We start from the raw sequence: 22088 nt of genomic DNA on the forward strand, positions 1-22088 counted from the left end.
AGAGTTAGTTTTGTAGTTTTCGCCTGTGAAAGTCAAAATTTTGACTAGCGCGGCGAGTTGAAAAAAAGGAGCCTCAAGAAAATATCAAAAAAAACATGTCTAGTTTTAAATACGAATACATTGAAGATTTCATAAAGAATCCACGCTTCAGGATTGTGCTCAATTTTCATTGTTTTCGGAATTCGTAAATATTTCGTTGCGCGACTGTAGTGGTGTTTGGTATTACGGTTTTGTTCCGCGAGAAATTAGTGATAATAGTTCTTCGGTTATCGTCACTAGCGGTTAGTAATTCCGGGCTATGGAAAAATGACGAACGCCACGCTAACAAGTGGAAGCCGGAGAAGCTGCACCTAGTTTTCATTGAACACGGGTCGTTTATGGGAAACTACCGCGTTTCTCATTTCTGAATTCGGAGCCACAAGCAACTCCTCGGTTTTCAGCATGATTTTAATGTTGTAAATTGCCACGGAAGTGAGTTTAAGGGTGTCCACATCGATTGGATAAGGGTCCATCTTATGATCAGAAAAAATGCCAAAATCGATGTTGACACCCTTAACCTTAGCCCGCCAAGGTACACCACAACTCGGGAATCGTTCATGTTTCTGCTCACTGCGCTGAACATTGACAATTTTTTCGAAAACTGAGGATACGCTGAGACGGTTTGATCGATTATCTATCGATGTTTGGATCTTCAACCAGTTTCTGATAGACCTTAGCGTCGGAGACCCTTATTTTTGCAAAAAGTCGATGCACCATATATGGTGTCGAGCTACAATTGTTGGTGCACCATATATGGTGTTTTTGGCGGGTACCCCAGCTTTTTCCCAGCGATTTTGCCGAAAGTTAACCCTGGTCATCTTCTCTGATCCTCAATTTTTAAATTCCAGTGAGTGAGTTTTTGTATGAATCAACTCTAGAATCATCATGGGACCACTTAAATGCACCAAAAAATATTTTCTAACAAAGACTTTCAATAAAATCATGAGAAACCAAATATGGTGTCGAGCTACAATGGAGGATGCACCATATATGGTGTTCTTGGCGGGTACCCCAGAAAATCCACTTTTGGCGGGCTAAGGTTAAGTCCCGACTTACCGGTCAAAAGCTACCGTACTGGGGTTTAATAAACATTTTAGACTGAAAATATGCATACTTTTTTTAACGACAATAGACTACTTTTCTTTAGTAAACAAGTCTTTTTGATAAATATTTAAACGACCGCTCACAAAAGCAAATCCGCTTAGCTGTGCGCTTTGTATTTCCCCTCTTCCGAACTCCCGATTCCCGAAAATGTCGATTCTCGCTAAAAACGTAACTGCCGGAATTGTCAGTGTCGGAAGACTATTTTCCTTTAGAAAATTCCTTGTTCAAGAAAGAATGTGCTCTTCGGTCAGAAACGCGCCCAAACAAAAACAAGTTTTTACTTATGCCTTTTTTGAGCTACTTTTGGAATTAAGGTTGCATAAAGAATTCAACGCCGGAATTCGCTTTTTGCTCAAAATAGAATATTTTAGTTTAGGCAGAAACACGAGTTTTTTTAGAAATTCAAAAAGTTTGATGCAACAAATGTTTTATTGAATAATTTTTGGTCGAGCAATTAGCTCATTTTCAATCATTGAGTTGTCGAAATTCAACAATGAGTTCGTAGATGATAGATTCGGTGGTTCTAATTCGAGCCGTAAATGTTTAGACAAGTGCCGTCACCTTGAACATTAACTTCAAATAATTATGATTCGCGGTTTCAAGAATCCCGGATCGCGCCAATTAACTGTTGCTTCTTAGAAAACGAGCGCCGATTTGCATAGATTATCGGCTCTTTCCTCGATTCCTGTTCAGTTGAAATCCGAATTTTTTTTTTGCTGAAATAACGGTATTGGAGATATTAAATTTGAATAATTCATTCGTGGATAACAAGTAAAACATATAACAAATTTTTCGATAGAAACCGTTTTTTAAACAAAACTACTAGTATCAACTGGCAAGCAAATTACTTTGTTTCTAATAATCCTTTCCAAATATTCGTGTCTGAATTCGCGGTAGACAGGCGTCAAAAACCACGTGTGCTCAAATCTACGTTTCTTTCTTTTTGCGCGTCCTTTAGAACATGAATAGCTCATTCTCGCGATATGCAGCCACCGAGGGAGATAGTAAATTCATGACTCATGACTCAAAGAATTTTAGAACTGAAATATGAAGAGAGCACTTTTAAAGATTCCAGCCCCCATCTGACCCGACATTTTCCACCACGAGCAGACGAAGAACTGGCGAAGACGCTGATGAAATCAATGTTTTCGCGATTGACTGCGAAATGGTCCGGTAAGGCGCTAGAATTTTCTAAAACACACACTCGTTCCCTCATATCATAATAAACGCCTGATAATATATAGATTTTAAAGTCGAACGTGATAATTTTTCATGAATGTCGATTTTTCAATAGAAACCGATTTTCTCGTCGAAAATGAACTGAAAAGCCGGGTTGAACTATTTTGGAAACTATGCGGGTTGACAACAAATTGCCCGGAATTGCCGAAATCAGAGCGGTAACATAATTATTAGAACCCGAAAGCGACAGGAATTGGCGCGGGTGTCGTTGGTGAACGAAGATGAAGAGGTCGTTGTGGACATGTTCGTCAAGCCGCGTTCGAAAGTGATCGATTACCAGACCAAGTACTCCGGCATCACCCCGCAGCTCCTCGAAAACTGCACCAACGATCTCAACTCGGCGACGAAGACCATCAGGAATTTTGTCAAGGCAAAGGATATTCTCGTTGGCCACGATATCAAGAATGATTTGAAGGAACACAGGGGCGCATAAGTTTTTTATTCGAAGAATTCATGAATCATTCTTTTTCTAAAGAAAACGCGCGGCTGAATATAGAAAATCTGGTAGAACTTGACAGTGCGCAAATAGGATTTGAATATGCAACCCTGTTCTTGAGTCGCTGCGTTTGAATCACAACAACTGCATTGGTAAGTAGTTTCCAAAAGAGCATTAGAGAAAGCCCCTTCCCGAGATTAACGCGTTTTTGAATTGTTCCTAATCACAAGTTGGGAATCAGAATAAGGCTGCTTAGAGTGACTTGGTCTTTTCTTGCTTGGCGGAAGTGGTTTTTGATGACCCAGCAATTTTGGATTCTCAATAGGGTTGACGGTCTTAACTCTTCTGTAAAAGCTGGTCTTTTCAAGGCTTTTAGACTTTCCTCTTTCTTTTTTTTAGAAGTCAGGATGCCTAACAGAGCTAGAATCACAGTAGAATTGAACGATTCTGTCTCCTCATTCTTTCTAAAGCTCTCTGACTTCCTGTCATACAAAATACCGCGGTGCAGCGCAGAACAGATCGATAGTAGGAATCTAAATTGCTAAGCCCCGAACAGGCTCTCGCGTTTTGCATCAATTCATAACTCTCTTCCGGAATTATTGTTGACAGCAAACTCGACCACCTCTTTTAGAAAGAGAGAAAGAAACGTATTCGAGAAAATGTGTATGCATTTACGACTATCTGTTATCAAAATACAAACGATGCAGAAGAGCTAATTGAGAGGACTCCTCTCAGAAAATGAGGCACAAGTTTTCAAATAAACCATCTTTTTTCGATTCTTGGAAAGATGATGAAATTGGCAAAAAGGAATAATCTTCCTGGGCAAAGATTGAAATGCAACGTTTTTTCTAATCTATTAACATAAGGGTATCACATCGGCAAATGGAACCTAATCGATGTTTTTCGATATCAGAGCATATTTTATTGCTTGTATGCCATAAACCCTAGTGGCTTCTGTAACAAAAGAGGATGATTAAAAAAAGGGGCCAACTTCCCTGCGCGGAAAATAAAAACACGAATGGGATTTTTTCCAAAATCGCAAAACACGAATGGTCTTTGCCCGGAAATCGTGTTGCGCGAATGGCACTTGCACGAAAACCTCATTCGCGCAAAAACTTCCGCGCAAAACGATTTCCGCACAAAAAAACTCCATTTTTTCTCGGATTTATTTTTTCTCGAATTTTATATTGCACGCGGAGCGTGCCATTCCCAACTGGCCCACCTTCCCAACTAACCAACCCTCCCCAACTTACTTTCTCTCGAATTTTATATTGCACGCGGAGCGTGCCATTCCCAACTGGCCCACCTTCCCAACTAACCAACCCTTCCCAACTTATTTCCCCTCGAATAATATAGGGCACGCGGAGCGTGCCATTCCCAACTGGCCAGCCCAATTTTTTGGTCGCCCTGTTGGACTTTTTTGGTGAAAGCGTCCCTAGAAAATGGATTTTTTGCGGAATTTATTTTTTTGTACCCACGAAATGGTTAGGATGCAACGGAGTTGGGGGCGGGTTGGGGGAAATTTTTGGTCCTCCTGTTGGACTTTTTCGGTGAAAGCGCCCCTAGAAAACGGATTTCTCGCGGAATTTATTTTTTGTACCCACGAAATAGCTAGGATGCAACGGAGTTGGGGGCGGGTTGGGGGAAATTTTTGGTCGCCCTGTTGGACTTTTTCGGTGAAATTCCCCCTGGAAAACATTTTTTGCTCGAAATTGTGGGAACTGTATTTTTATTAGCAAGAATTTAGAGTAGATTTTTTGTGAATAAATGGCAAGAGATTTAAGATGATATTCAATATTCGGAGATTTAATTTCTAAGCCTCGTTTTTGGCAGAGATGGGGTTTTGCTACGATTTTCCTTTTGGCTGCTGATTCTAGTGGTGATATTCGTTTTGGGTTTGGGGTTGAAATTCGGGGTCAAAAAGGGGTTTGAACACTTGCGGAATACTTGCGCGAACGAACATTTGCGCGGAAAATGCTGGCCGTAACCCTAGCTAACCCTAATCCAAATTCAGACCAGGTTCAGACCTCGAAAATTCGATTTCGGCCAAATTGTGATATCGACCCACCAATCGAAAGCTCTTGAGCTGCTGATTCTAGTGGTGATATTTATTTTGGGTTTGGGGTAGAAATTTGGGGTCGAAAAGGGGTTTGAACACTTGCGGAAAATTTGCGCGAATGAACATTTGCGCGGAAAATGGTGGCCGTAACCCTAGCTAACCCTAATCCAAATTCAGACCAGGTTCAGACCTCGAAAACTCGATTTCGGCCAAATTGTGATATCGACCCACCAATCGAAAGCTCTTGAGCTGCTGATTCTAGTGGTGATATATATTTTGGGTTTGGGGTAGAAATTTGGAGTAAAAAGGAGTTCAAGCATTTGCGGGAAGGGTGGATCCAGCGTTACATACTCCATCGAGTTCCCAATGAGGCAAAACTAATGCCAAAGCATAATTTCGGTATGAAAAGGGCACTTTCGTCGCCTGTTAATCTTCTTACGCCTGCAAAACCGTCGCCGGTGAAAAAAATCGAATAAAGCGAATAATTCGTTACTTTACGGTATTATTTTTATCGTAAAAATAATTCGTTTTAAACGAATTATTCGTTAGGGTTACCGAATAATTCGTTTTTAAAGGCTATTTTGCCGCTAGGTTCACACTTTGGAAATGGCACGCTCCGCGTGCAATATATAATTCGAAGGTAACAAAAGCAGTACACGAGACTTTTTGCGAGAAAAAACACAAATTACAGGATAATATTCAATCATATTGCTCGGAGAACTAATAAACCACGAAAAGGAAAATCTGTCAAAAGGAAAATCATGGCTAAACCCCGTTTCTGCCAAAAACGAGGCTTAGAAATTAAATCTACAGGCAATATCATCCGAATATTTGAAAATTACATAAAATCTCGTGCAATTTATTCATAAAAACTAAATCTTAATTCTTACTTATAAAATGCAGTTCCCACAATTTCGAGCAAAAAATGTTTTCTAGGGGCGATTTCACCGAAAAAGTCCAACAGGGCGACCCTGACTAACTATTTCGTGGGTACAAAAAATAAATTCCGCGAGAAATCCGTTTTCTAGGGGCGATTTCACCGAAAAAGTCCAACAGGAGGACCAAAAATTTCCCCCAACCCGCCCCCAACTTCGTTGCATCCTAACCATTTAGTGGGTACAAAAAAAATAAATTCCGCAAAAAATCCATTTTCTAGGGGCGCTTTCACCGAAAAAGTCCAACAGGGCGACTAAAAAATTTCCCCCATCCCACCCCCAGCTACCAACCATTTCGTGAGTACAAAAATGGCTGGCCAGTTGGGAATGGCACGCTCCGCGTGCCCTATATTATACGAGGGGAAGTAAGTTGGGAAGGGTTGGTTAGTTGGGAAGGTGGGCCAGTTGGGAATGGCACGCTCCGCGTGCAATATAAAAGTCGAGAAAGAATAAATTCGAGAAAAATGGAGTTTTTTTGCGCGGAAAACATTTGCGCGGAAAAAAAAATGCACGAAAGTGAATTTGCCAGGTTTTCGTGCAAGTGCCATTCGCGCAAAACGATTTCCGAGCAAATACCATTCGAGTTTTGCGATTTTCGGGCAATTCTTATTCGCGCACTTTTATTTCCGTGCAGTCCAATTGGCCCCTAAAAAAAATATTTTTTTGTACAAAAAAATTGATCTGATATTGATAAATTCACTTCCCTCAGAAACGATTTTATAATTTTTGACTCTGCTCCAAAAACTCTGATCCGCAAAGTTTAACCCTAAACCGATGATTTCACAAATTACCTGTCGAACTTTTCTGTCGCGCGAAATTCAGATTCGCGTTTCGAAAATGCTCATTTTCTACTCGAATGTCGCCAATTTCTCTCGTAACTGTCGATCTCAACGTGATAATCGAGATTGATTGATAATTTTTTCTCAATTGCTTGAAGAGTGTTTTTACAGAATCGAGTCATTTATAAATCGATTAATTAGCGTTTATCAGTAATTATCGTAATGCATTGCCTATTGAGCTAATTTCAAGAGAACGATACTACTAATTGAAGCTAATAATGAAAACGAAGCTTGATGAAGCGGCGTTTTTTTAATTAGCCATGAACGTAGCTAGAATGTGAGCAAAATAAACAAACCGAAAAAACAAGTTCACACACACACAACTCGGAACGTATCTTTTTTTGCGAAAAAACGTTAATTGCTGGCATTTTTGCGAGCTACTCGTTTTTGGAGCCTGACAAATACAATTAGCGTTGTTTTCGATTCTCTAGGAGCGTGTTTGTTTGACATCTTAATTCCGTTGTTTCCAGAAATAACTCATCAATTTCACTGGTTTAATTTTATTCTGTACGTGGCCCTGACTCAGGACTCCTGAGCTTGAGAACTTGTTAACAGGGACAGGGTCCGTTCTCGCCAACGTGTGCGAAAAAAACTGAGTCAGGCCCTGAGTCAGGGTCTTGAAAAAGCTTCAACATAAAAGAGGAGACTAAAAAAGCCCCTGACTCAGGTTTTCTGCACAGAATTTTGAGCCCAGTTGATGTCGACCGCCTTAGCTTTCAAATTTCTCTGGAATGGAGAAAAAAATTTTGGTAGAACATTTCGATTTCTCGCGTCTTCGGCAGATTAAGCGAGAAAAACAATGAGGTTTTGCGTGTGTTTGGAATCTGCATTAGAAATGAACGGGTGGCCTGACGATTCTCACGTACTCACGATCATTTCGAATTCACGAAAAATTCAAAAACTCAAAGCAGCACCAGATTCGCTAGAACTCTCTTCAAGTACATCAGCGACTCGCCCATTTTTTACAAATTTTTCAGGAAGGACATTTACATTTTTAAATCTTTCTGAACTTTTTCTTGAGAAAAATTTGCATTTGCAGCAAAATTTCTTTTTTTCTAAGCAATTTGAAAACGCGTTATCTCGCTCTTCAAGAGCTTTTTTCCAAAGTTCTCCCACTTTTGGGCTTTCTCACATTGATTTTGGAAAGAAAAGTAAGTTCAACTTTCAGACACTTCAAAAATCTTCCCACACACGAATCTCAACGTCGGCGACACTCCCAGGAACGCGGCTTTGACAAATTAACGCGAATTCGTCGGTTAGGAAGGAAACCAAACGGTCGTAGAGATTTTTAGGAAATGCGAAGAGCAGCTCATCTTTGACCGCGGAACATAGATTTTGCTCATGTTTGAGAAAATATCACTAGCACGATGATTTGTCGGCCTTAAATCTGGACCCTTTAATTCTTTGAAAACAAGCCAAAAATTACTTTCTACATTTCCTCCTTCCGATAAAAAAATTATTCTATCACGCTTCTGATTGGTCGACCTCAGACCAAGGCTTAGATCAACCAATCAGAATCCTGATAAGTTTCGTTATCGTGAATTAAAGTTGAAGCGCTGTTTTGTCCTTCTTTATTGTTATTGGCTAGAATATTAGCCAATAAGAGCAATGAAAAACAAAACAGCGCCACCAGTTGATATTTTCGAATACGCTTCACAAGTAGAATTCTAAAAAGAAATGTTTGTTCTCATGAAAGTTCAGCAAAACAGCGCTTCTAGCAGTAGCATGCTTATTACTCGATAGATCATTGATATCAAACTAATCTTTTCGAGAAAAAAAGTTGACGAATTAGAAAAAGTGCCGCTCGATCAAAAACCCAAGCTCGTTCCGGTTTTATATTGCTGGATAATCCATCATCTTCGCATTTGCTTCTTCTAATCGATTGCCAATGTCAGAACAAAATTCGAAAAATATCAAAGCCGCGCAAAGCCTCAAATCACTGGCATCAAAATATCTCAAACGTCAGATCCAGTCGGTAAGTCTGACGAAAAATTGGTCGCGCCTTTTAACGCGGTGAATTTCAGATTAGAATAGCCGCCGCTTTTTTTCGCGACGTCAGGGTTTTTTGCGCAGCAGCTAGCGAAAATCTTACGTAAGGGGAACGTGTAATTAACCGACAGATTCTTGGACAAAATATCAATCTGATTATCCGGTAAAGTTCAAATTGCCCAAAACGATAAGTTTTGCCTCACATGATTAATGGAAGGATTGTTTATGGAAAGATCAAGATCGTCTTTTTTGAATAATCTAACCAATCAAATGAGCGGAAATAAGAAACTGCGCCACCTAGATCTCCAATTTTAGGGAATCGCTTTGAGATCTAGGTGGCGCAGTTTCTTTTTTTCTAGCTTTTGATTGGTTCGATCATTATCTGCTCCTGATATTCCTCTTTCTTTTTTCTCAGTAAAAACTTTCCAAAAGCTTTTTTCTTGTCTTTTTAGAAGCTAACCGCGTTTAACAGTTATTACCAAGATCAACCGCGCCCGGACTTTAGGGATTTCCTCCCGCGTCTTTGACTGGAAATTCATGCAAAGTACTGTTATCCGAGCTACCCGAGCGAATTTCGTCTTTGAACACGCCCTTCTATCTTCTCCCTTGGTTTCGCTCACTCGAGATCAAAATTTAATTACCCACGTGTTTCACTGATCGAATGGAACTTGTTTAACTCGATAATGAGAATGTTGATAGTTGATAATAAAAACTTGGTTATTTTTGGTTGAACCGGTAATCACCAAAGTTGGAAACCACCAAAGCACGTTGCTGCAAGTTTTCGATAAGATAAGCTTGGCAATTTTTTCGCCTCGTCAATTGATTTTTTACCGCAGCATCCGACATACGCGCTTTTCAGAATTCGGAACTTTGCCGCAGCGACAAATCTCTGAGGCTCGATGAGGAAGTCCCTTTTGATGGAGCAGCGGTTGGCTCACATCCTGGGCCATTTTTCAACTTGAATATTTTGGAAGCGACACGCTTGTTAAATAAGAAGTTTTACAGTATTGAGTATTCTTCAGGCTTCAAGTGGGCACGATTCGATCGAAGATGCGCGAACCTGTATTCAACTTCTTAACTGGAGACTTGGTAAGTTGACGCACTCGGAAACCAGAGATTTATGACGGGATAGAGGTACAATCTCGAGATGAGCACGACTTTTAGAGATTATCAGCTAAATTACCGGATTTTTTTTCTTGCCGATGATTTCCAAAAAATAGGACGAGGTTGTTATATCATTAATCTTTCGCCATATTGCTATAGCAAATCTTATTTATAAGAAAATCAGAAATTCTAGCGTTAAATTTTCAATTTTCGCAAAAGCAACTCAATTTCCGCGAAGGAGGCTGCGGCTGGAAATTGAATCACTCCCGATAAGCATTTTCAGTTATTTTGCGGTGACCGTGAAAAAGGTCAGTTTCAGATAAATCTCTGCCGCGCCCGAGATTATCGGGAGAATATTCAGTCTTTGGCCCGCTTTTTTTGACGGACGGAGAAACAGATCTCGACATTTGTAACAGTAGTAAATTTGTTAGAATTTCAAAAATTTTAGAAACGATGGGAAAAATCAGCAACGCGTAATGTTAGGAGCTACGACTAGGGTGCGGCGCTTGTGGAAAAATAAGAGGGAAGCAGTATTTTACGCGCTTGAGAAATAACTCTTGTATAATTTACGAGAGGATTATTTTTAGATCAAGAAAACACGGGTTCACGCTTCGGATTTTTAATAAAAAATTTTTAGTTATTTTGACTACAGGTCTTTTTGATGTTTTTAATTGGTCAAAAACCAGTTCGAAAATAGCGCCACCTTTTTCTGAGATCTCAATTCTGATGGGCTTATTTTTCAAACTTGATATTTCAAAGAAAAATATCAAAGATATTCCATCTTAGACTCTCTAAAGCAACTGGTCAAGTTTTCGTTTCAATTTTAACCGCGAATCTTCGCGGTCAATCGTCACCAACTTGGTCACAGCTTTTGGAGACATCTAACACCAAGATCAAGGAAAATATAATTTTGCGTTTGAGAAAACATACCTGCTTCTATAACTCTTCTTCTATTTTTTACCGGCAAAGAGGGAGAGAGTCCAGGAAAAAAAGTGAATCAATAATGATTTGAACCGAAAATTTAGCGCTCTAAAAGCGCCCTCAGAAGACGCAAAACGCAGCTGCTTGTTCGTAAATCCCGACAAAGAAAGATTTTTATGTAAGACGAGTGAACTGGGCAGATGAAACGAGTCACGTGCGCTCACTCTTTACAACATCATCTCAGCCAGGTGAAAATCCTAAACTTGCGAGAGAAAAGCTCTTGAATCCGGTGGAAAACGGCACACTCGTCGCTTGAAATTTGAAGAGTACCTCACGTTTTTCACTTTGAGTTTATTTTTGAAAGCAAAAAGTTGAAAATCAACCAATCAAAATTCAGATTTTCGAAGTAGATGGCGCTTTTTGATTTCGGAAACTGACTTATTTGGCGAAAATAATCACCACGTTTAACCTAAATGGAAACGTATGTTTTTGAATCAATTTACTGATAACCAAAGAATAGACACCGTAGCCCCCTTAATCCTTCCAATTCTCCTGTCGAGGAAAGTCTCAGCCAATCTCTCACTCTTTCCTTCTTTGACGCTGATAACGGCACGTTTTCTAGTATGAACGGAAAGGCCTAAAACGGACTCATCCTCTTATCGCCATTTTCGAAGGATTTATACTAAACGGCGAATTGAAAAATCACCACCGGTGTTTTTTCCTTGTTCTATCAATTTTTTCCAGCTCGCTCTTCAAAGTCGCTGAAAGCGTTTTTTAAAGAAAAAGTCCAAACCTACTCGACCTTTTTTTTCACATGCGAAGCGTATTTTAGACCCAACCTCTTTAAGATTTCCGCCAAAAAGAGGTTGCCTATATTTTCATGTCCGTTTCCAATCCTCCCCGAACTTCCTACCGCACCTCTAAACAAGTGTCCCGTGAAACCGTTTTTTCACATTTTTGCGGTGGATTTTTCTCCGTTTCAAAGGAAACAAATACACATGCCGCAGCGGAAATCCCATTTATTGCGTTTCTCCCTTTTTCTTTTCCCAAACTGCTTGTCGGAAATAAGCAAGGCGTGCCCGACTTCCTCAAAATCAAGAGGCAACTGACATTTTTTCCAAAACCGAGAGCACATGTTTAGGATGCTGTTGAAATATTGTATCTAACTTTCTGTAGGAGAAGTGACTCAGTATTTCACTATCAGGGGGTTGAGAGATTTTCCGACTTTCTGAAGAGTACTTGAGTGATAAACCAAGGTCACGTGCTCAATTTAGAACACGCCGGGCGAGCTGTAATTGCTTTACGCGCGGCTGACACCTCATGGGAAAACATACAGTCAGTTCTACTCGCTAGTAGCTGCGTGATATTCGCATATTTAGACAGTACCAATTAGATTTTAGGGGCTCTACCGCTAATACCTAACTTAAAGGATTTCGCTAATATTTACTATTTTTTCGTCGAAAGTCTTTCTAAAATTAGTTTGGATAAGTTATCCGACGAAGAGGGGCTTTCTTAGGCAAACTTATGCGAAATCCCTGGATTTGAGCTAAATAGCTTGTTTTGCACAGAGCTTAGGTTGAACAAGCTTTTCCCCGTCGTATTTGTTAAATATTATGACTCTCTGGGGCTAATATTTGATTGGCATGTGCATTCTTTGTTTGGCGAGGGCTGACGAACTTTACGTTTTTGTTTGATTGGGTTAATGGCACTTAAAAGAAATAGGTAAACTTGATTGTTTTCAAGCCAATCAAAAACCGGTAAATTTTCGGTATTTCAAGTAAATTCTGCGCTTTCGAAACTCATCTTCGGGGAAATGGTACAGTAGAAAATGTTCGCTAATTCCCAAGTGCCGATGAGCCGCAAATGATGATAAGCGCAAACCTCAAAAGTTGCGTTCAGCTGTGCACTAGAATATTTTTCCGAACCGATGTGGTTTGCCGAAGATCTCTCGGTAGATGAACTCATCATTCAATCTAACAGATTAACGAGAAAATTACTTTCGTTTCTGGTAATTATTTTTTGGATTTTCAAATCGGCGGAGGCGATTCTAAACCTGTGAGGTTGTCTTGATATGAATACCGCAAGATTTTTGATTAGAATCCTTGTCGGCCCTCAAAGGGTTAACTTCGACCGCTTAGATAAGTAAAATTTAGAACGAGTTAAGCAGATTTTCCAGGCAAAAAAGTGCTGGCTTGGACTGGAAAAGCTTTGGGCTCTCATGAAAGCTCATTTTTCGAAGTTTACCTTTTCTCTCGAATTGATCCTCTTTCGAGTCAAAAATCTGCAAAACCAGAAGTCAGTTCATTTCTCGCGGAATATTTTTAAATACACTCGACTTTGGACGACGTGTCCTCGCCGGCACTAAAATAAACGGAATCCTTAACCTACTGCTACGGCTAAGACAAGTTCTATCTTGCTCTAAATTGAGGGCTCTCTGGTTGGATTGAGTACGTGGATGGGTTAAGAATGGCGAAATTACTGTTATTTCTCAATTTTCTTTCTACTGTTGAAATCAGTTGTTCACCCGATTTCTACTAGTTACGCATACTTTTACAACTCCTGAAAACACGCGTCACATACGTTTTAGCATATTTATATGAATGTAAGACGTAAGCCAAACAATTCCGCTTCAGCAGATTACTCCGGCACAATCAATACAACTTTGGTGAGCTAAAGTATGCGCTCTTACGTCTTATATGCATATAATATGTAAAATACGTATGCGGCGCTCATGTTACCTCGAATTGCAATTTCAAAATGTATGCTTTTCGCAAAAACGTTGTATTCCAATTCGAGTGATCTCAAGCTTTCACATCCTTTCAAGAAAAAGCGGAAAACCACGAGTACTGTCAAGCAGACTTTTTAAATAGCAACAACAAATAGACACTATCTATTTTCGAATTTGAAGTGAGCTTTTCGAGTCTCGAACGCTCCAGTTTTTTGGAAATCTTATCGGCAAGAAAAAGGAGAGAATTTCGGGCTCTTGGAATTTTACCTCGATCCGGTCAAATGTGAAAAATGTTCCGATAAGCGTCCGGAAATAGCGAGAGCAAGAATTGGCTCTTTTAAAAGAAATGATTCAGGTTTCGAGCAGCGAATTTCAAAGGGGATCTACAAGAATGTTGAAGGAATGGGGACGAACCACAATTTTATAAATTGTTTCTAATTGATTGAACCATGCAGCGACTCTAAATTTTCATCAAAAATCACCATAGATGGCGCTTTCACCGCTTGACCAATCAGAAAGCTCAAAATTGATTGGTTGGCAAGCGGAAAAAAGCGCCATCTATGGCGATTTTTCTCAAAAATACTAATTTACTTGAAAAAGGTTCGTCCCTTGAAAAAGAGGCGAAAGAAGCAGTTCTCCTCGCTGCGAAAATGGAACCTGGCTTGAACTTGACGAATCCGGGTCAATTTCGCCGTACGCTCGAGTCGCTCAACATCAAACTCGCCTGGGAAAATAACATCTACAACTGGGCCAGGTAATCATTACTACAGTAATACTGCTTGTAGCAGGTCACTAATTGGCGTTTAAATTTCGTGAGGGTCGCTCAGTAAAGCATGTTTTTGGATCAATTTCTGTGGCGTTTTAGCAGATCAGTTAATTAGAAAAAGCAGTGTAAGAGCCAGGTGCCGCTTAGTGCCGCTTATCATTTTGGAGTATATTTTTATACAAGCTCCTTCGGTCAAGGAACAAAACTTCGAACTGCGCACTGAAGCTGATCCGACGCATTCTGGGAGCGACTGTATTTTTCCCGAAACAAAGAATACCGTATTAGACTTGTCGAAAATGTTTCTAGTTCTGCATCTGCTCATTTCAGAGGATGCAAACCATCAAAAATCTATTTGTGGTTTTTTAAACTTATTAAGAGAGTACGCGAGAAAACACAATCGTTTTTCTTTGTGATTAAGCCGTGTTTTGTTGATTTGAAAATCGAGTTTTTGCAACGTCGTATTCTGAATACGTAGGGTAAATCACTAATAATTGAGCTTTTTTTTGGGCTAAGTAGGGTAGGCATATAATACCGTTTTAGAAAGCCCAGAAGCTGGGGATCATTTTGACTATTGATACTGGGGGGTGATCTTGTACCCTGAGGGCATTTAGGTACCTCCAAAGTCCCAAAATCTGGCCAATTTCAGAAATTTGAATTTTTGAGTGCCTGAGTGGCCTTTCAGAGCCAGTGACTATGCTAGAATTGTAGCCCAGGCTCTGACGGTCATTTTGAGATATAGAAAGTACTGACACCCGGGGTTCCTGAGGAGCTAGAGGCTCTTGAAGTTGGGAACTCGACAAAAATGAGTACATTTTCATTAAAAGTACAGCATTTGTGTCACAAATGCCTTCAAAGACTTTTTATCTATGTTTCTTCATTGAAGAATGTTAAAGAAATCATTTGGGGTCATCTGAGGTCACTTTAGGTCAGAAATTTTGAAAATTTAGAAAACTGTCATGAGTGACCTAATCTGACCTCGGATGACCCCAAATGATTTCTTTAACATTTTTCAATGAAGAAACATAGATAAAAGTCTTTGAAGGCATTTGTGACACAAATGCTGTACTTTTTATGAAAAAGTACTCATTTTTTGTCGAGTTCCCCAACTTCAAGAGCCTCTAGCTCCTCAGGAACCCCCGGGTGTCAGTACTTTTCTATATCTCAAAATGACCGTCAGAACCTGGGCTACAATTCTAGCATAGTGGCTGGATCTGAAAGGCCAGTCCAGGCACTCAAAAATTCAAATTTCTGAAATTGGCCAGATTTTGGGACTTTGGAGGTACCTAAATGCCCTCAGGGTACAAGATCACCCCCCAGTATCAATAGTCAAAATGATCCCCAGCTTCTGGGCTTTCTAAAACGGTATTTTATGCCTACCCTACTTAGCCCAAAAAAGCTTAATTATTAGTGATTTACCCTATGAATACGACTTCCAAGCTGACTCCTAAAATGGGACATACTCGTGAGTCGCGCAAATTTTTGACGTAATGATAAATAATTCCGAAAACTCGATTTTCCAAATCAACAAAACACGGCTTGAATAACCATAGATAGCGCTATTTTATTGCTTTTTGATTGGTCAAGCCGAAATATTGCGCCATCTACGGTGAGCTAAGTTGAAATGAAATCGAATATTGTAATCGCATTTTCGCGTCGATTTCGTAAAACAGTGACGTAATTACTATTCCTTGCGAAAATTCGTTAACAGTTAATTCTCCCTGTAATCCATATTGGCATGGAAAGCGCGAATTCCGAGCCGGCCGGGCGAGATTCCAACTTCCAATTCGACAAAACCCACGTTATTTTAGTTGAGCCAAATCGACTGCTCAAGAATTTCGGACTATTTACAGCGTTTAGCAGCGAAATATGCGCTACAAACGTCTTCGGCATTTTAAGCAAGGATAAAGTGAGTGGTTAATCGGGCTCATCGTGAGTTACCGTCATTTCCAACATGTTCAGAATCGACAGTTGAATTAAGGGAGTAGACGTCTTAACTTTTTTACTTTTAAATAAAATCGTTAAGGGTGTCACTATACTAATTTGAGGAAAAGGAAAGCAATTGTGTTTTTCTCGCGTACTCTCTTAATAACTTATTAATTATAACTTATTAATAATAAGTTTCAAAAACCGCAAATAGATTTTTGATGGTTTGCATCCTCTGAAATGAGCAGATGCAGAACTAGAAACATTTTCGACAAGTCTAAGCAAGATTATAAAGAAAAGAAAGACGTAGTCAAAATATTTGCCAGGAACTATGCGCTAAGCCAAAAAATGGCACCTGCTAGCTGCACGAACCGCGAAATAGCCACTGATCTGTTCTTTTAGCGAGCGACTGGTTGGCCATGGATCTGCCGACTTTTACCCAAAGGAACCGATCTTTAGAAACAGTTTCGCATTTATTTGGAGACAGATCTAACATAATGAGCAACTCTTCCGAAACTCGGGTCTTCAAGAGACTCCATACTCATTTTTCGCAAATAAGTGTAGACCAGATTTTTCAATCTTTTTTCATAAGCCTCTTTTTCCATTGTTGAACTACCGGTATTTTCACCAGCAATCGCCGAGAAGAAAAGAAAAATCAACGTAAATCTCATTTTTTCAGAGTAAAACTCAACTTTTTTCGCTGGACTTTGACTTTTATATCGACTATTTATTTTATTATTCATTTGAGCAAGATTGCGTGCCAACTGTCATTTTTGAGTCAAAACTGCATAAATCGTCACATTTGCCATTTTCAATTCCATCAAATATTAAAAAATTCGATTGGACAGTTCAAAAATCTGTTAATTTCGCTGAAAAAAGGAAGATGAAACAAGGTTCTCGGTTAGACAGTTACAGTAACACTTTAAATTCTACCGCGTTATCTTGATAGAGTTCCACGCTCGTGCGGAATATCTTCTTTCGACCGTGAATATTCTGATTTTTTCGGATGCATATCAGTAGGTAATGATGGCGGTTTTACGAACGGTTTATGAAATTGAAAATTTGTTGAGCCATGAATTTTAGAAACAAGGTGCATCCCGTGTCTCCACGGCAAAGGCAAGGGCAGACAGGAAGGATGACAGCTTGTTTTGGAAGGATTAGGGGAAGATCTATATGGGTTCAGCTCGTTTTTTGATAAGATAAGGGAAATACTAAGTTGGTTCTTTGAACAAGCTTCAGGTAGATTCTAGCTGTTAGAAATTAGCTAAGCAACCTGTAGAAAAAACCTGAGTCAGGTTTTGAAGAATCTTAACGTCAAAAATGAAACAGGCGTCTTCCCCTGAAATGATTCTCTGTTGAGAATATGCTGTAGTTCCATCAGCATATTTTATCGACGCCTGGGCTTGTCCGTTTTCTGAAATTACGCAAATTCAAAATTTTGTGATTGTCTGCGTTTGCAGGCGGAACTTATTTTTTGGGCTTGATTTTTGCATAGTCGGACACCTCCAAGAAGATGGGTGACGCCACAGATTCAAAATGTCGCCTTGTGCCTGTCAGCAATGTGTCAGCATGTCACACCAAAACGGCAGCGACAATCATGTTTCAGACAAAATCCGCCCAATTCCGCCGCAATTTCACACAATCGCCGACATCGCTTGACGTGAACATATTATGCCCCGAATATCATTAACAACGGAAACTCCCGCTTTAACCCATAATAAACAGACACGTCAAAGTCTGGCGCCGATTTTCAAAACAACCTCCGATGAAGCTCATTACGAGGAGCGCTCATGTTATCTTCCCGAAAATCAGAAGAGCATTTCTTTTTTTCTTAACCTAAACAAAAAACGACGAGATCAGTAGTACTACTGTATTCTTTCGCTAAAAGTAATTGGCTAGTTTTCCAAAGTCTTTTTCGTTGAGTAGGTTCTCCGTCTTCATCTTGGTTATGTACCTCAGCATCAGGGTTTTCAGCTTTTGCTCATACGCCTGTTTTACTTCTGCAGTTATGTTGCCGAGAACGGCAAGAAAAAGGAGCGAAAAACAGACAAATCTCATTTTTTTTTCTTTTGTGAAAGCAAATTGGCGACTAAAAGACAGCCGTTTTATGCCACGCAAAAAATCATTAATGTAGAAATGATAATTTAGTGCACTTAAAATCGAGAAAATGCGATTGACGCTAAGACGATTCAAATTATTGCACCTTATGTCTATTTATACGGTAAGTAGGACCGGGTATCGATATTTTAGAAGGTTTTTGTCATCTTTTGGTAGGGGGAGATACTCTGCGAGATACCAGAAGAGTATCAGGTAATCCATGTTTTCGCATTGTTAACATGCATGCAGCCCTTGAAACAAGGCAAGGGTTTTTGCGCGTGCGCCAATCGCTAAATCGTTTGTTGCCCAAAATCGAGAATAATCGCATTTCAATAAGCTTTGCTGTAAACATCATATTCAAGGTCATTTTCAACCCGAAACTATCAAGGGTAAAACTAGCTCAACTTTACGGATAGAGTATCAGAAATCTCTAAAGATCGGATAATACAGGAACTGGAACGAGCAAGACGAGGACGAGGGCACGATTCTGTCACGAGGCACTCAGAAATTGAGGTAAATGAAAGGCATTCTTGAGAAACGCCTCTGTTATAAATTTTCTTTTCAGGATGCAAAGTCAGCAATCCGCGCTTACCGAGGTGGCAAGCCAAAATACCAAGAAAGCTTCGTCAATTGGTGCAAAAACAACCTCCGGATTGACGAGGAAATAGTCTCAGGAATGGTTCGCGAAATATACTGTCATTGAAAAGACTTTAAGTAAAACCGAAATCGGGAACAGCGGATGTTTCGATGAGGAGAAGCGGTGCTTACTCCGTCATCGGTTTCGATGAGCCACAGTCTTAAAATTGAATTTTAATTGCACCGGAATCGCATACTTCCTTGTTCTGAAGACTCTTGGCATAATGCTTAGCTTTAGAAGGAGTAGTACAGTAAGTGACCTTCTTCTTCAAAGCTCCATCAAGAAAAAAAAACGCAAAACTGAAAATTAGGTTACACGGCTTCGGCTTTGGATACCGTCAAAGTTTCGGGCGGAAGTGGCTGACTTGATTACGTCACCTCTAAATGGGATATTTTGGATAATCGCGAACCATAAATGTCAGAGCTCTGGAAATGGTATCACGAGACTGAGCTGATTGAGGACGAAGATGATGATATTTCTTACGAGGACAGGTTCATTTATAAAAAAAAAATTTAACTCGTCGAGGAATTCTGGAGCATTTTCGGCATCAAATTTTTTATAAAAAAAAACTTACAGTCAAAAAGTTTAGATAAATCAGAGCAGTTCTATGCCCGAGAAATACCACCAAAAGTCTGGCATTTAAATTTTCATAAGATTTCGGCGGCGGCGAGAATTTGATTAATTTTCTTTTGTAAATTCCCTGGAATCTTTCGCCGCGCAGTGTGGATTGAGCTTAACTCGATTCCAAATTGGATTTTGGGAGCAGAGTCAGATTTTCTTTCGCCGGAAAGATAACAACATAAATGGACCTGGATGTTATGTCATGTCATTTTATTGGAAAGGAAACGTGTAGGGGTTAATTTTGAGGATTATCCTGTTTCGGATATTTCCTATGGGTCTGAACTTAGCCACAGATAAAAGTTTTTTCCTTGAAAAATAAAATAAAAGAATTTTAAAGGATATTTTTTTCTGAAAATTAGTGCGGTTAAAGACTAACTAACGTGTTTCTTGGAGGACAAAACACTTAGATGAGCATGTGTTCTGACCATAATCCAGTTGAGGTCGCGCCCTAGTTCTCAAAGAACCGATTTGATACGCGGGTCGTCCTCCTAACCCTTTTTACGGGGAGAAAAATTCAAGGGAACAGATTTCGGCTACAAGATCAAGACATTTTTCTGTTTAAAAATCTTGGTCGAAAATCATATAAAGGAACACTGTTAAAATCGTTAAAAATGAGACCGATGACCAGGTTCGTGAGGACTAGGTTCGTGTGACTAGGTTCGTGGGTGCCATGTCGGAAAAAATGGTTCGTGTGACTAGGTTCTTGGAATTTGAATTTTTATATGTATTTTTGTATCTTCACCATTTTGGGGCAGTAAGGGAAATGGCTTGATTACTCACTTGGCAAATATAGTCCCACATTTTTTCATTTTTTAACTTTCACGAACCTAGTCACACGAACCTAGTCATCAACCCGTTTCCTTTACTGCCCCAAATTTTTTTCTATTTAAAATTTCACGAACCTAGTCACACGAACCTAGTTATCAACCCATTTCCCTTACTGCCCCAAAATATAGGCCGATTTCAATACTCTGGCAGAACCCACCACGAACCTAGTCACACGAACCTAGTCCTCACGAACCTAGTCGTCATTCCCTTAAAAATTGAGAATCCGCAGGTTCAAGATTTGAAAATTTTGAAAAATGAATATGGTTAGTAAAGATGCGGTCGGACTGCCCCAGGAACACGTCAAATAACTGTCTTGTCAGGGTCGGACTTCTTTGCTCCGCGGTCGTCGGGTGCACCTGACGCTGCCCAGTTCTACGTTTCATCCATTTTTAAGTCTGTAAAATTGAACCTGTAAAAAGCAAGGTCAAAACAACAACAGCAACCAGTACCGCTCAATCGACGAAGTCAAAATGGCGCTGATTGCAAAGGCTCATTCCGGCGTTCCAAGAACTAAAGCGAGCTTCGCCAACTATCTCAAATGCTCGATGCCGAAAAAAGTCAGCAAGGAATGGAATCACCAACTCTGGAACTGGGCGAAAAAACGATTTGAACTATAACAATTTCAAAAGTTCGCAAAAAATAAAGATTTGAAATCTGACTGTATCAAATGTGACTGTATCATGATTTTTTTAATATATTTCTGAAATAAATTCATTTTTTTATGAAAAAATTTTTTATTAAATTTTTTATTAAATAAAATGATCTCTAAACTGATTGAACCATAAAGATGGAGCGAAAAGATGAGTGCTTTTCTAGGGTAGATCTTTTGACGATAAGACTTAAATGGACTGTGAAATCATCTGTCCTTGACTATAAAACGACCTTTGCCGATTCAAATTCACGGCATTGAGATTTAAAATGAAGACTTTTGGCGCGTTAATGTATATTAGAGTGTAGTCTACCCCCAATAGTATTCCTTAATACTTTTTCTTTCAAATGGATCCTTATGTATTTCTGTTCTTATCTGAAACATAATGTTAATAAACTCGAATAGACGAACTTGTTGTATTACTACAAGAGAGATTGCCGTAACTGTCAACCTTTCATGAAGCTCTCAATTATTTCATCTACTTGTTTGAGCAGCTCATAAACTCGATTTATCAGCACGGACATAACTGTCCTGACACATTTCAAATTGCTCAATATTCGGTTATTCGAAATGATAGTCCACGTGACTCAAGCTAAACCAACAGAAATCAAACCGCTGGTTTTTCAGTTTTGATGATTTTTTTAGTTTATCAGGGCGTTGAAGTTGAGTGTTCTTTTTTAGAGCTCACGCGGATATTGTGATTATGGAAGTTTTATGGGCGCGCCCGAGTGAAATTTCGCCTTTCTACCGTTTATTATCTGTTGACATGTTTGGCGATTTGAGTCGATAAATTCCACAGAATTTCATTAGCAGGAACTTTTTTCATAAAGCTCCCTTATCTCGAGCACGCTTCACGTGAACTCTGTTTCGGCGAAAATAACACGATTATTTATAAGAAAAATTAATTGAAAAATATTCGAGACTTTTTCAAATTTCAGGATATTTTCGGCGATAAGCATCGATCAATTTTCTAGCGTAGAATTCCGGGCTTTCTTCTTGAGGCGATTCGAAAGGTGGTAAGACAGATTGATGCTTCAAAGTTTGATTTTTCGGAGTAAGGTGCTGTTTGATAATTATTTTTTGAATCAGGTCGTTTATTTCTGCCTGTGACCGGAGCTCAGCTTGAAGGTGTGTTTCAAGTTTTTGAACCTTCAATGTTAGACTTTCTATCAGA

At 39.5% G+C, this 22088-nt stretch overlaps 1 protein-coding gene across 1 annotated transcript; it reads left to right on the top strand.

The window, feature by feature from the left end:
- Window positions 1-15: 15 nt before the first annotated feature.
- On the top strand, window positions 16-20961 carry LOC145696234 (uncharacterized). The gene is made up of 14 exons (XM_081773234.1): window positions 16-149; window positions 2210-2316; window positions 2557-2795; window positions 2938-2970; window positions 7820-7869; window positions 8579-8626; window positions 9663-9729; window positions 13749-13790; window positions 14009-14147; window positions 16485-16525; window positions 18628-18692; window positions 18745-18849; window positions 19234-19300; window positions 20683-20961. The coding sequence occupies exons 1-14, from the start codon at window positions 96-98 to the stop codon at window positions 20880-20882; spliced, it is 1257 nt and encodes a 418-aa protein (XP_081629360.1). The 5' UTR covers window positions 16-95; the 3' UTR covers window positions 20883-20961.
- Window positions 20962-22088: the final 1127 nt, after the last annotated feature.

This window comes from Oikopleura dioica, chromosome 2, assembly GCF_907165135.1.
Source record: "Oikopleura dioica chromosome 2, OKI2018_I68_1.0, whole genome shotgun sequence".
In the NCBI taxonomy this organism is placed as follows: Eukaryota; Metazoa; Chordata; class Appendicularia; order Copelata; family Oikopleuridae; genus Oikopleura; species Oikopleura dioica.